This window comes from Perna viridis, chromosome 9 (genome assembly GCF_037379345.1).
Source record: "Perna viridis isolate PV_CMFRI_1.1 ecotype Kerala chromosome 9, ASM3737934v1, whole genome shotgun sequence".
NCBI classification, from domain to species: domain Eukaryota; kingdom Metazoa; phylum Mollusca; class Bivalvia; order Mytilida; family Mytilidae; genus Perna; species Perna viridis.
The window spans coordinates 14,681,588-14,694,870 of NC_142453.1; the positions used below are offsets into that span (position 1 = coordinate 14,681,588).

The following is a 13,283-nucleotide window of genomic DNA, read 5'->3' on the forward strand; positions in this document are numbered from 1 at the left end:
CTGAAGGGTTTCATTTATACCACTATACCAAGAAGAACAAGCATAGTCAAAATGGTATTGTATAAGAGCCATTGTTTAAGTTTTTCTGGTATTTTCTGACAAACATTTAGCATTTCTATAAAGAAATTTCAATCTAGCATTTGCTTTTTTGTATAATACATTTGTACTTATGACTATAATGTCACCAGAGAGAAATTTATCAACATTAATGCCCAGATATTTAACACTGTTTTGAACTATAATTGTGTGTTCATTACAACTTACACTAAACTCCTTTATTTTGCGGAGTTTACTTTTAGAACCAAACAATATAGACTGTATTATCAAGATGGAGTGACAATTTATTGTCAACTAACCATTCACTACATGATTATAAAAAATATTGCACTATCATCTGCATAGAGAAGCAGTCTGCAGTCGGACCCCACACTGGTTGACATATCGTTCACGTAGCAAAAGAAAAGCAGAGGACCGAGAATACAACCCTGGAGGAGCCCACATTTAATTTTTAGAAAATCAGACTCTGTGCCGTTGGCACTGACTGTCTGTTGTCGATCTGTAAGATATAATTTAAACCACTTAGTGGATGAAACTCCCATATTCGGCAACATGTTACACAGAATCTGATGATCCACGGTATCAAATGCTTTTTGCATAATCATTCCAGTGTAGAGTCCCCATATCATCTGGTACAATTCCACTAGTTATGGATAAATTGACAATAAATGTTATAGGTTTAATTCTTTAAAGCACTTAAAACCATCTTTAAGAAACCTTGATGGAATTCCATCTAGTAATCCTGTACTTTTATTACTATTTAAATTTTCTATACAAAATTAGTACAAAGTCTTCAATCACAGGTGACAATGCCAACCTCAAGTTATTGATAAACACCTTCCTATAGTAATGTTTGAAAACCCCAAGGGCTGTCTAGTCCAGATTCAACGGTCTCAGGACAAGGTAAACAAGTTATTCTCTGTTGTTTAGCTTTTGCATCAGATGGCACCGCACAATGAACCACTATGTCACTTTTGGAAACATATACGAGCATAGGACTTCATTTAATATTAAATTTTACTGATATGTGATGCGTTACAGTTCCGTATCTTTCAGTCAGCGATCTTTAAGATGTATTCAAAAGGAATTAACTTAAGGCACTACACTTGTAATAACAAATCCAACAACTGATCATTGAGCATGGTGTGGCCTTGTTTAGCATTCACATGTAGTTAGACAAGAGTTTGCAACTTTTCTGCAAATACGTGATACAGGATTGAATTTTATTATCAAAGGAGAAAACACTGATTCTATTAATGCAAGAAATTCCAGTGCGGTGACTAATGAGTGCAAATTCAAAGTATTTTTGCTCTTTCTTTGGGTCTCTATAATGATTTTTATGTGTTTTATTGGTTAGAAACTTGATATAGTTAATTAGAGAGATGTGTGTGTGCGTCTGTGTGTGACCAATAACAGAACAAATCTATGTTTTTAGAAACTTTTAGTATGTATGTACGTTAGTATAATATTTATTTATCATCTCTATTATTTTTTTGTATTCCATTTAGCCTATTTAAAATTATAAAATAATGTACAGTTCTGAATATCACAGTCAGACAAGAAGAAATGCGCAGCAACCGGCTGCTGTAACTACAAATGTACATTTTTAACACAGCCAAGAGTGACTAACTTTGGTAAAGTTTTTCAATTCTATTCCTTTACTTTATCTCTCAAGTCTCCTTAGACTTTCTGAAATAAATAATAAAAAAAAACGTACAATTACATTCAACTTTGTAAAACATGTTAACATCTAAAATTTGTTATACAACCAGAACACACAATATAATATGATATGCAAATGTGGCACGCATTTTATACACTTAACCGGGAAATACTCTTAACTCCGAAAATAAACCTCAAAATTGACATTCTGTGTACTCGTATACCAAGAATTCCTACATAAATAATTTCGCTCATAGGGTCTTTACGTAGAAACTAACATACTATATTAAAGCAGTATTCGGCATGACACGGGTTGTGTCCTTATATGGTATGACTTATGATGGATGTACCGTGGTTCTCATCCCCGCATGATTGATATTTCATACGATGAAGACGTAACTTTTTTAGCTCACTTGGCGTCCGTCGTCGTTTTTTAAAACTCTTCTCCTCTGACACTGCTTGACCAATTGGAACTAAAACTGGTATGAATATTTTTTGGGGGTATCCTGCATACAACTGATGTGGGGATTTTTGATTCGCCGTAAAACATAGCTGCCTTTCTAAAAATTGAACATAGGGGTCAGACAGTAGTTTCTCACATATATTTCAAAAACAGTTTGGTTTAGTCAAATTCTGACTGAATAAAAGTGTTCAGCATGATAAGATCCATCTGTGGTCAAATGTTCGTTTTAATCCATTAAGCCATATTGGAGTTATTGCCTTTTTACGTTTTTTTTTGCTATTTTTTAATGTTATTTCTTTCAAAATCTTCTCCTCTGACACTACTTGACCAATTGGAACCAAACTTGGTATGAATGTTAGTTGGGGTATCCTGCATAGAACTGATGAGGGGATTTTTTTCCAAAAACATCGCTGATGTTACTAAAAATAGAACATAGGGGTCAGACAGTAGTTTTCCGCTTGTATCTCCAAAACCGTTAGGTTTAAGCTAAATTCTTTCACGGCTGAAATGATCCTTATTATTAGGACTACGAAAGTCTTCTCCTTGTAAGATTATTGCCCTTGAAAAGGGTAAAATGAGGTTTTTTTTTTTACAGTTTTTAGCCACTATCTTGAAAACTATGATAGAAACTTTCAATTTCTGAAATGATCCTTATGATAAGTCCAACCAAAGTCTTCTCGAGTCAAAATTGTTGGACAATTTTCTTGTTAAATTTATTGCCTTTGAAAGGCAAAATTCAACCAGCCTGATTGCGATTCAGGCTCCTGCGAGCCTCTTGCTGTAGGTTTAAACTGGTCTGGAGCTGGCATGTCAGTTAACTGCTAGTATTCCTTTCTTTTGTGCATTTAACACAATTAATTAAGAAGACTCATTTTCTATTCCAAAAATGTCAAATTATTCTGTTTGTAAAGAGTTCAAAAGCACGTCAAGTGTTAAAGCAACCTGACTTGATGGAATTTCAGTAAAATTATTGAAAATGTCTTTAGATACTGTGTCATATATCTAAACTAATATATTTACTTTTTTCATTGAAATAAATATTTTTGACAACGATTGGACGAAAGCTAGAGTTACCTTAAATTTTTAACCGGGGGATGACCATATTGTCAATAATTATCGTCCAGTCTTTGTTTTACCAATTGTAAGCAAAATTATAGAAAGACATGTTTTCGTTACTTTTTACAATTATTTGTTTGAAAACAATCTTATAGCTAATATTGATGAAGGTAAACTTACTGGTGTTTCATTCATTGATCTGAGCAAAACGTTTGACACTGTTAATCATAATGTCTTACTGCATAAGCTTCTGTCATTTGGAATATGCAAATAATACTTATTATTGGTTTAAAGGTTAAATCTTATTTGAGCAACAGAGAACAGTGCGTTGGTTGGAAAGGAAAATTATCTACCCCAAAGTGTCTATTGGTAAACCCCAGGGTTCTATACTTGGACCTTTATTTTTTTATACTTTTTTGTAAATGATTACCCATCATGTCTTAAATATTGTCATCCAACTATATATGCAGACGACACCTCCCTCTACTGATGTATGCAACAACTCTGAACAAATTATTGAAGATAAATTAACTGAAGATTTACTTAACTTTATAGCCTGAATGAACTTATAGGAACAAACCAAAACTTGGCTAAGGTTGATAATATTTGTATTAGAATCAATGATGTTGTAGTAGAAAATGTTACCTCAGTCATATTATTGGGTGTTACCATTCATGAATGTTTAACTGGGAATTCATATCTTAATATTATTTGTGAAAATGTTACCTCAGCCATATTATTGGGTGTTACCATAGATGGATGTTTAACTGGGAATTCATATCTTAATGTTATTTGTGAAAATGTTACCTCAGCCATATTATTGGATGTTACCATAGATGGATGTTTAACTTGGAAGACAGATTCTTGTATAATTTCCAAGAAAATATCTAAGAAAATTGGTGTACTTAGAAGAGTTAGACCATTTCTGTCTAATGAAGCTTTACTTAAAAGTTTATAACAATATTACATTTGTATTTTTTACCAAATTTTAACTACTGTTGTATTGTATGGTTGTAACGCAAAAAATAAATGTTTTATTGATGTAATTTTTGAATTGCTCGCATTATACTTAATTTCAGAAATATTATGACACCATCACAAAACTTATTTTCTGTACTGAAAAGGATGCCAATACCTGGCTATTTTGTAATCAAAAAGGTTATTTTAATTTTTAAAGTACTTCACAATTTAACACCTACATATATGAATATATTTAAATATGTGCATGAAATTAGCTCTAGATGAACTAGATAGAATTTTAATAATTTGTTATTTACTCCAAGATCTTGTACTTAATATTATAAACGTTAGCTAACAGTATCTGGTACCAGTCTATGGAACAATTTACCTGAAAACGTCAGATATTGTAATAAAAAATCTTATTTAGAAGAATATTTTTCTACATAAAGTTATTGGTGTCAGTTTATATGAAAACCCATGATAAAGTTCTTTTATTGTATTAGTATGATGTATATTATAATACATAACCACTAATATGTGTTTCTCCTGTCTAAATAAAGGCTGCTATTATTATCATTATTTGTGTATTGTACAATCAGTTTATTCCTGTTTTAACGAAGGACTCGGACCTTTTTCGACTGACTTTTAGGTGTGTTCAATTGTGTAATATTTTTTCAACGCCGGAATAATAATAATGTAGTACTTTAACCTCGCCGCAATTTTTGCGCATGTCCAAAGTTAGGAATTTCTGGTCTCCGGCATTCGCAGCCTGCCCTGTGGTGGGACGGTTTCCTCGTCGTTCATTGAAGAACCATGGATGGCCTTAAGCTGATATTTTTACCCCGGTGGGGTTGTTTGACATCTTCATTCTCGTACTAATACTAATAATTCTATGATTTTGCGCCTAAAACTTTGTCTTCTATCTCAAATAATACACATACGTGACAAGGCATTTGGGGTCAAATTTAGGGTCAACATATTTCCAGTTTAAAAGTGAGTTTAGAGTTGAATTAAAAATACACAAATTATCGGACAAACTGTCTAACAAAAATGTAATACAAACGAAAAGGTAAACCGTCCCTAGTTCGTCACGAGTCAAAATTAAATATTTGATTACGTTTCTCTCCACATGAGATCTCACGAGAATTTCAGTCTCTTTTAATATGTAACACTGTACAGGTTAAAAGAGACTGGTATACCGTATTTAAACAATAGATGACTAATATATCCATACACAGCATTTATTGCTAAAGGGTATGTACATGTATATTAGTCATTGGAGGAAACTAATTATTACTTTTTCTTATCTTTTTTCTCCTTCTTTGTCTTTATCTTCGACTCTTTTTCAGAGTCTTCAGCACCATCGGAGAGGTTGCTGTCATCTACAGACCTACAGACACAAAACATGTAAATGGTTAAAAAAACAAGGATGTTAATTTGTTGAATTCGCCAAAAAAAAAAAATCGAAATAATTTAATATTATTTTATGCTTAATGTGATTTAATATTATCTTAATGTAAGATGTCAACAGAGAAAAATAAAAAAAATCATTGGTGGCGAGCATTTATGTTCTCTATCATCAAAAATAGAAACTTTAATGAGATTTTGTTCAAACATTCAATTAACTTTTTTTTAGTGATCAGTTATATGTTATATACTTTTATATATACGTCTCAGAATGTGACGACTCTATTCGCTATACTGCTCCATCGGATCAAATTGATACAGGGAAGATAACGTAAACTTATAGAAGGGTCTGAAAAATTCCCAACGATGTTAGAACTGTCTAATTTGCGAACAAATTTTTGGTCGTTCTCTCCGAGTGGTCTAGGACGCTGGACTTAGTGCAAGCGGTGTTGCCATAGATGTCATAGCGGTACGAGTTCGAGACCCGCGGAGGGAACAACCAAAAATCTGCTTCAAATTTGACAGTTCTAACATCGTTGGGAATTTTTCAGACTCTTCTATGTATATATATATAAATGATTGGATACAAAGTTTTAAAAAATATATATAAATTACACTGTCTTCTCTTTTTGTTTTTTCTTGGATTTCTTCTTTGCCTTTTCATTCGTTGAACAGTCAGATAAGAAGTCGTCAAAGTCACCAGACCTAAGAAAATATTGATGGAAAGAGTCTAACATATACTACATTAACATATATTTTGAAAACCCATTGCTGCTGTACTTATAAGTTGACTTGTACTTAGATTTTATCAAGGAAACTGAGACAAATGAAATAACACGAATGCACTATCATTACTGCATAAGCTAACTTTTAATGCCCAAACATGCAATTTTGCGGGGTTTTTTTTTTTTGTTCTCTTCGCTCACGCATAAGTTTAAGTTTAAGTTGTTTTGCTTAATAATAAGAAAAAAATCAGGTAACATGTATTCAACAAGTTAGACTTAACATTTATTTACTTTTTCTTCTTCTTTTCTTTCTTTGATTTTTTGGTTTTTGATCTCGACCTTCGCTTTGAATCCACAGATGAATCAATATCGTCGTCTGTGCTGAATAAATATAAAACACACTACATAAAAGTCAGTCGCCTTTGTGTTATACATAAATTACAATGTAGATCACTCAACTCTTACACGTAAAAACTTCCTTCACATATAACCACAAGGCCTTGCCTCCACTTTCTAAACATATCGCCACTGCTAGAATCAGGGCCGATACTACTGCATGCACTTCCTGGCACATACAACTCACCAAAGATCACTGCTGCCACTGCCCATCTCATAACCTCCCTTGAGTATATTTGTTGGTGACAACTGACATTATTATTTCAGGAACACTTCTCACCTAGAGTAACTGCTTGAGTCTGGCTTGCTATTACATTGTACTACTGTCGGCAATTACTCACCTAGAGTCATTGCTGGAGTCAGAGCTACTACTACTACTGCTGCTGCTCCGGCTACTAGATCTGAAAACCCTATGATAAAAAACACGTCAGTCTTTCACTTGGATATAAAGCAAATATGCAATTTAAAATGCGCAAATATGAGAACGCCTATAAAATGCGCAAGCTTAGTTAAACCCTAACACATTTGAGAAGCCCAAGTATGCAAAATGATTTAAAATACCGACGTATGGAAAAGGGTACAAGTACATGTTTGACAGACACATTTAGATGCCACAGTATACTGCAGACAAACAATCTTCCATTACAAAGTCAAATCTTTAAGGTTTTGCATTCGCACTTCAATTCATGTTAAATTCGGAGTATTATTAATCTAAGATTCTAACGATTATTTTGCTTACCATTTTCGTCTACTTCTACTTCTAGACTTTTCCTTTCTATAACGAAAAGATCGGAGATTAATTGTTCATTAGATTAAAACAAAATTATTGTACGTGTAGTTAGGTGAAAACCTGAAATTGCCAACGATAGTTAAAGAGTAAGTAATATAAAGAAATCCAGTCATATCCTGCCACAGTAACCTACAATAAAAACCTAAATGTACTTACCTATATGGCTGAAATTTGAGAGCGATATAAATAAGGTTTCCCGATGTTTTCTCAAGAGAAGTTCTTCCAAGCTGAAGCGAGTCGTTGTAGAGCCGTTCGTCAGCTTTATTGTATGTGTAGTGCATAATCAGTCTTTGAGCGAGAGCAATGGAATAAAGTTCTGAGTCCCTCATTCCTTCAATCACATCCTGTCGAATCAGATCTTCCTCAACACACCCTATGACCACCATCTCATTAAAGCCTTTGTCCTCCAAAAACTTCTTCCTATCTTTCATTTCCTTTTTATCCCACGTTTCTCTATCGCAGAAGTCGAAGAATTTGTTATCCCGCGTATGCACGGAAAGTTGACCTACAACAAATTTTACGAGGTCTCCTTTATCGTCGAAATATTGTAAGACGTCGTCAGTGACCTCACGTAGTCGATGAAAAGTGTCGTCGAATGAAATGTAATGAAGTTCATGTTTCTTTTTCTTCTCACATTCACATTCATCATAAAGCTGAGCTAACCGGAACTTAATGGACCCCATGACGTAGACATGTAAATTCACAGGTCTATTTTATCCCGTATAATTCCTAAAATGAAATAAAAGTTTTCAGTTTTATGTGCAAAATGCAATGGGAAGATGAGAAGATACACGGGAATTTGGTCAAACATGGACCATGTAGTACATATACATTCTGCAAACAAAAAAGAGAGATCAATAACAGATGCCAGGTACAGAAGCTTGAACGCGAACGGAAACTGTATTTTAGGATTACGAACAACAATGTTGACAATATGATATATCAGGAAAAAAACATCCACAGCTTTATAAACAAATCAAGGATGCCCGTCAAATAACTACAATTTGCAACGAATATGGAGTAATGCGTCTTTTAAAGTCAGAAATCTTTTCTTTCAATATTTCAACACATTTTAATTTTGATGATTGGGAATAGGATGGGAACTTTTTTAGTAAAATAAGTTGTGCGAAAAATGAATTTACAAACATTGTACATTTTTTCAATTCTGGATTGTGATTATAATTTCCGGCGAAAACTTTCGATCATCATTCTATGGCGAGTTTACACTGAATTTTGCAATAGAATTGCCTTTTCATCTTTTAGGTAAAAAGTGTTTTGATGAATCTCAGAAAGCGGAGTTCACACATTTTCAATTTTTGCCGAAAAATGATATACCCTATTACCTTGCCATTACGTGAAAAATTCAAGCGAATATCTGCAATTTTAATGATTTTATGCACATTTGAAGTCCTGTTATTATTGAATTCGAACGGTTTATTTCCATTACCATTTTGGGTACATACCGGTTGATTCGTAAATGAAGTTAAATTTTGTCTAATAACAGACAAATGGAATACGGATAGTTTCGACAATCCGTTTCACCTCGACAATCATTATTTATGTGGATTCGTTGTTCTAATCAAAAATCATATTTTTTAAAATATCACCCAAAAAAATGTTACACAGTGGCGCTACCAGGGGGTGGGGTCCGCGGGTTGGATCCCCCCTTCCGTTTGGAAAATTTTGATAATGTTGTGTAAAATTTGGGCAAAAATTAGAAAATTATGGCCTCGAATTTCCCCTTTTGAAATTTCTGGATCGGACCCCTTTATTTATTTCTTGATCCACACCTGACAAAGTAGTTCTTGGAACGATTTGATAAGTTAATTGCACTTTCTTGATAGTATTTTCAAAAGAGTGAATGGCTTAAAAACGAACATAATACAATTTTCAATCAGGAAAAAGGGTATGGTCGACAGTGCACGTGTGTCTATTTGCTATGGTATATTGTCTGTAGTAGGGTCTGATCGCAGGGGCTTGCTCCTATTATCAAACATGCAGCCCAACTACGACAGGGGCTAGCTCCAACTATCAAACATGCAACACCACTACTAATGGTCTGACATATACTGTTAATTTGATCCTCTATCCTACATAACAATACGTAAGTGAGCTGTCCTTCACTACCATTATACCATGCGTCGTATACTAAGTTACAACCCTAGATTGAACCTACGAGGATGAATCACCTGACAAGCGAAAGCTATCGTGGACGCTGGACTTAGTACAGGCGGTGCTGTCTAGATGTCACAGCGGTACGAGTCCGAGTCCCGCCGAGGGAACGACCAAAAGTTGACACTTCTTACATCGTTTGGAATTGTCCAAACCCGTATCTGCTTATGTTAATTCATACCCTGTATAAAAGCAGTGTAGTAAAATGAGACATATCAGTCCCTCTTACGAGTTGAAAACGACCGTAACAAATAAATAAAATAAACGTCTAAATGTGTTTAACAACACCAACTTGATGGTAAAATTACAATCGATATTTCTGATAACTTGGTGAAATCCTTCCTCAGTGTAACATTTTTTGTAATGCTGAGGATGGATACAGGTTATTAGAAATATACATTGTAATTTTTATCATAATTTGGAAATGTTGAACACATTTCATATATATATGGCAAACCAAAGTGCACAAAAATCAATATTTTGCAATATTAGAAAATGAATTTTTAATATCACAAAATCATTTTTTTTAATATTAGAAAAGATTTTTTAATATTTGAAAATTCATGTTGTAATATCAAAAAATCTTTTTTCTAATATTACATATTACTGATTTAGTAATATTATAAAATATCACACATTTTTTAATATTACAAATTGAATTTGTAATATTAGAAAATGAATTTTTAATATTAGAAAATGAATTTTTAATATTGAAAAATGAATTTGTAATATTAGAAAAAAATGAATTTGTAATATTAGAAAAAAATGAATTTGTAATATTAGAAAAAAATGAATTTGTAATATTAAAAAATCATTTTGCAATATTGCAAAATCACTCACATTTTTTAATATTACAAAATGATTTTCTAATATTGAAAAATCATAACTGAATACGACAAATCCATTTTCTAATATCAGAGAATCAATTTCTTATTTAAAAAAAAAAGTTTTTTATTTAATGTTTGAAATTCAATTGAATTTTTAATATTAAAAAGTGTTTTGTGATATTACAAATCTAATTTGTAATATTAGAAAATGATTATGTAATATTAAAAAACATTTTTTTAATAAATTGAAAAATATTTTTTTATGTTAGAAAACACTTATTTTCTAATATTACAAATTCATTTTCTAATATTATAAATTCCTTTTCTAATATTAAAAATTAATTTTTCTAATATTAAAAAATAATTTTCTAATATTACAAATTCCTGATTTAGTAATATTATAAAATACTACACATTTTGTAATATTACAAATTGAATTTTTAATATTAGAAAATGAATTTGTAATATTAGAAAATGAATTTGTAATATCAGAGAATCACTTTGCAACATTGCAAAATCAGTCACATTTTTTAATATTACAAAATGATTTTCTAATATTAAAAATCGTAATTGAACACGACTAATCCATTTTCTAATATTAGAAAATCAATTTTGGGTCAGACTTATCTACCTACAGGATCGGTAAATACTATCGGGAACCTTTGGACCACCAGTAGTGGCATCGACGCAGAATATTAAAAAAGTGTGATATCAGAAGTCTAATTTGTAATATTAGAAAATGAATTGGAATATTAAAAAATCATTTTTTAATATTAGAAAATGCCCATTTTTGCCCACTTTGGCTTGCCATACATATATATTGTTTTCATTATATTAATAAACTATGTTTTTTCTGCATATTTTTTATCACAAGTTATGCACTGGTCAATATTGTAATGGTTCAATTAATGTTGTTTCAAATAAGTAAGAATATTTTTCACGGAGAAGAATACGAAACAAAACAAACCTGTATAAAATCAAAACAAATCAATTTAAAAACAAATCTATATTTATAAGCGCTTTTCCTTAGCAACAATGTACACAATAAATTTCTCATTGGCTGACCAAAATATTACTGTGATATTTTGTCCATCATTCACTGTTTATACCATTGAATTATAATATTTTACTAAACATTTGCTATTAATGACCACTTACCTGTCAGGACAGGAATAAAATCGTTATCCAAAGCATAAATTTGTTTGTCAACAAACTTACCGTTGTGCAGTCGTCAATAATTTAAATGTACCATATACTCATCGACTGTAATGCAACATATTGTATATCGATCTGTACCTAATATGGGGTAGGCATTGCCTAAATAAGCGAGCACCGTGAGCTTTACTATACATGTACCGTCTGTACTAGACTCGTAAAAATAATAAAGGACAAAGAGGGGGTAGGGGATAGACTCGGATGAAAATGTTTGCTTCGCAAGTGCAATATTTTTATTTATATTTTAGCAGCAAGCAAAATCAATATTTCTATTTGAAAATCTGTCTTGTTAATTAATGGTTTTTTTTTTTTTTTTCAATAAATGAATTACTTGAACAATGGGGGATTTTTTTTAATAAATGAATAACTTTTTTTTGCCCCGTGCAGGTCCTGCAGCAGCGCTAAGCTTGTAGTAAAAGGCGACTAAATAGTGCTCAGAACCCTAGCCGGGAGCTAGGGCGCTCTGCCCACAGAGCAACTGGGATGTGTGCCCGAGGTGGTGGAATGAGGTACCCCTGGCGTGTTACATGCTGGGGTTGTCAGTCTATAATACGGAAAACCTGACCGCAAACCATAGTGGTGCATCGTGTTGGGAAAGATGCCACGATCCTCGCACGTTAAAGAACCCTACTGTGGTATTCTCCCAGAGTATGAACCATAGGGCTCCGCCACAGGAGGCTAAATTGCCCGACCCTACCCACCTCTCCCTATTTCCAGTGGCAATCCAAATTTCTCCACCCCATTGTCCTTGTGTCCCATCCCTTTTTCATTTCATCATCATTTCATGTTAATTTTATCATTAATTTCATGTTCATCGTCTGAATATAGCTGAAATATTGCTGCTCGGATGTTAACCCCCAACAAACAAACAAATGAACAATGTTTTTTCCCCAAAATGCCAACCCCTTTCCCCTCGCTCTCAAAATGGTCAATAACTTTATACCACCTCGCAATACTTTACATTTTTATCCCTTAAGGGCATCTCTAGCAACATCCTTTTCAGTTTTGGCCTGTCAGATCAATCTGTACAAATATTACAGTTCTCAACAAATGGTGGGAATATTTTACATATCATGTGACGTTAACAAAATTCAGACGACAGCTGCAAATTCCAAACAAGAAAATGATTGCCTTTCATATCTTAGAAAAGCTATGCTTCGATATTGATAATATAATCGGATATTTTTTCCGAGGCGGGTTAGGTTCTTGACAACAGCAACAGTGGAACAGCGGAGATACACGTACGTACATGTACATCCGCGTGTTTCGAGAAGTTTTTATACATACAATTCACTTCTTTAAGTAAGTAAAACAAATTAGAAAAATACTTGAAAACTATCAGAAAAGATGAATTTATTTTCACTGAAAAGTAATCTTAACATATATTTTTATATTTGTTTGATTGAAGGAAATGATGAATTTTCTTCGTAAGGACAGTCACTTTTTGTTTTTGTTACTTCAGGGACATGAATGTTTTTTTCGTTAGTATATTGGGGAATCTTAAGGGAAATTTAGAAAGTACACGTAATAACGGCAGAGCTCACACCGCTTCG

The 13,283-nt window shown here is 32.8% G+C and overlaps 1 protein-coding gene across 3 annotated transcripts; it reads right to left on the reverse strand.

The window, feature by feature from the left end:
* Window positions 1-1,483: 1,483 nt before the first annotated feature.
* Window positions 1,484-11,877, reverse strand: LOC148606899 (uncharacterized). Of its 3 annotated transcripts, none has more exons than XM_088545478.1 (8): window positions 11,734-11,877; window positions 7,673-8,245; window positions 7,466-7,501; window positions 7,068-7,136; window positions 6,622-6,711; window positions 6,221-6,310; window positions 5,496-5,588; window positions 1,484-1,746 (listed from the first exon to the last, which is right to left on the reverse strand). In XM_088545478.1, the coding sequence occupies exons 2-8, from the start codon at window positions 8,197-8,199 to the stop codon at window positions 1,728-1,730; spliced, it is 924 nt and encodes a 307-aa protein (XP_088401604.1). In that variant the 5' UTR covers window positions 8,200-8,245; window positions 11,734-11,877; the 3' UTR covers window positions 1,484-1,727. The 3 variants fall into 3 exon arrangements, with proteins under 3 accessions (XP_088401604.1, XP_088401602.1, XP_088401605.1); XM_088545476.1 differs by having other exon boundaries at window positions 11,674-11,819; XM_088545479.1 differs by lacking the exon at window positions 11,734-11,877 and adding an exon at window positions 9,706-9,854.
* Between the last annotated feature and the right edge of the window lie 1,406 nt (window positions 11,878-13,283).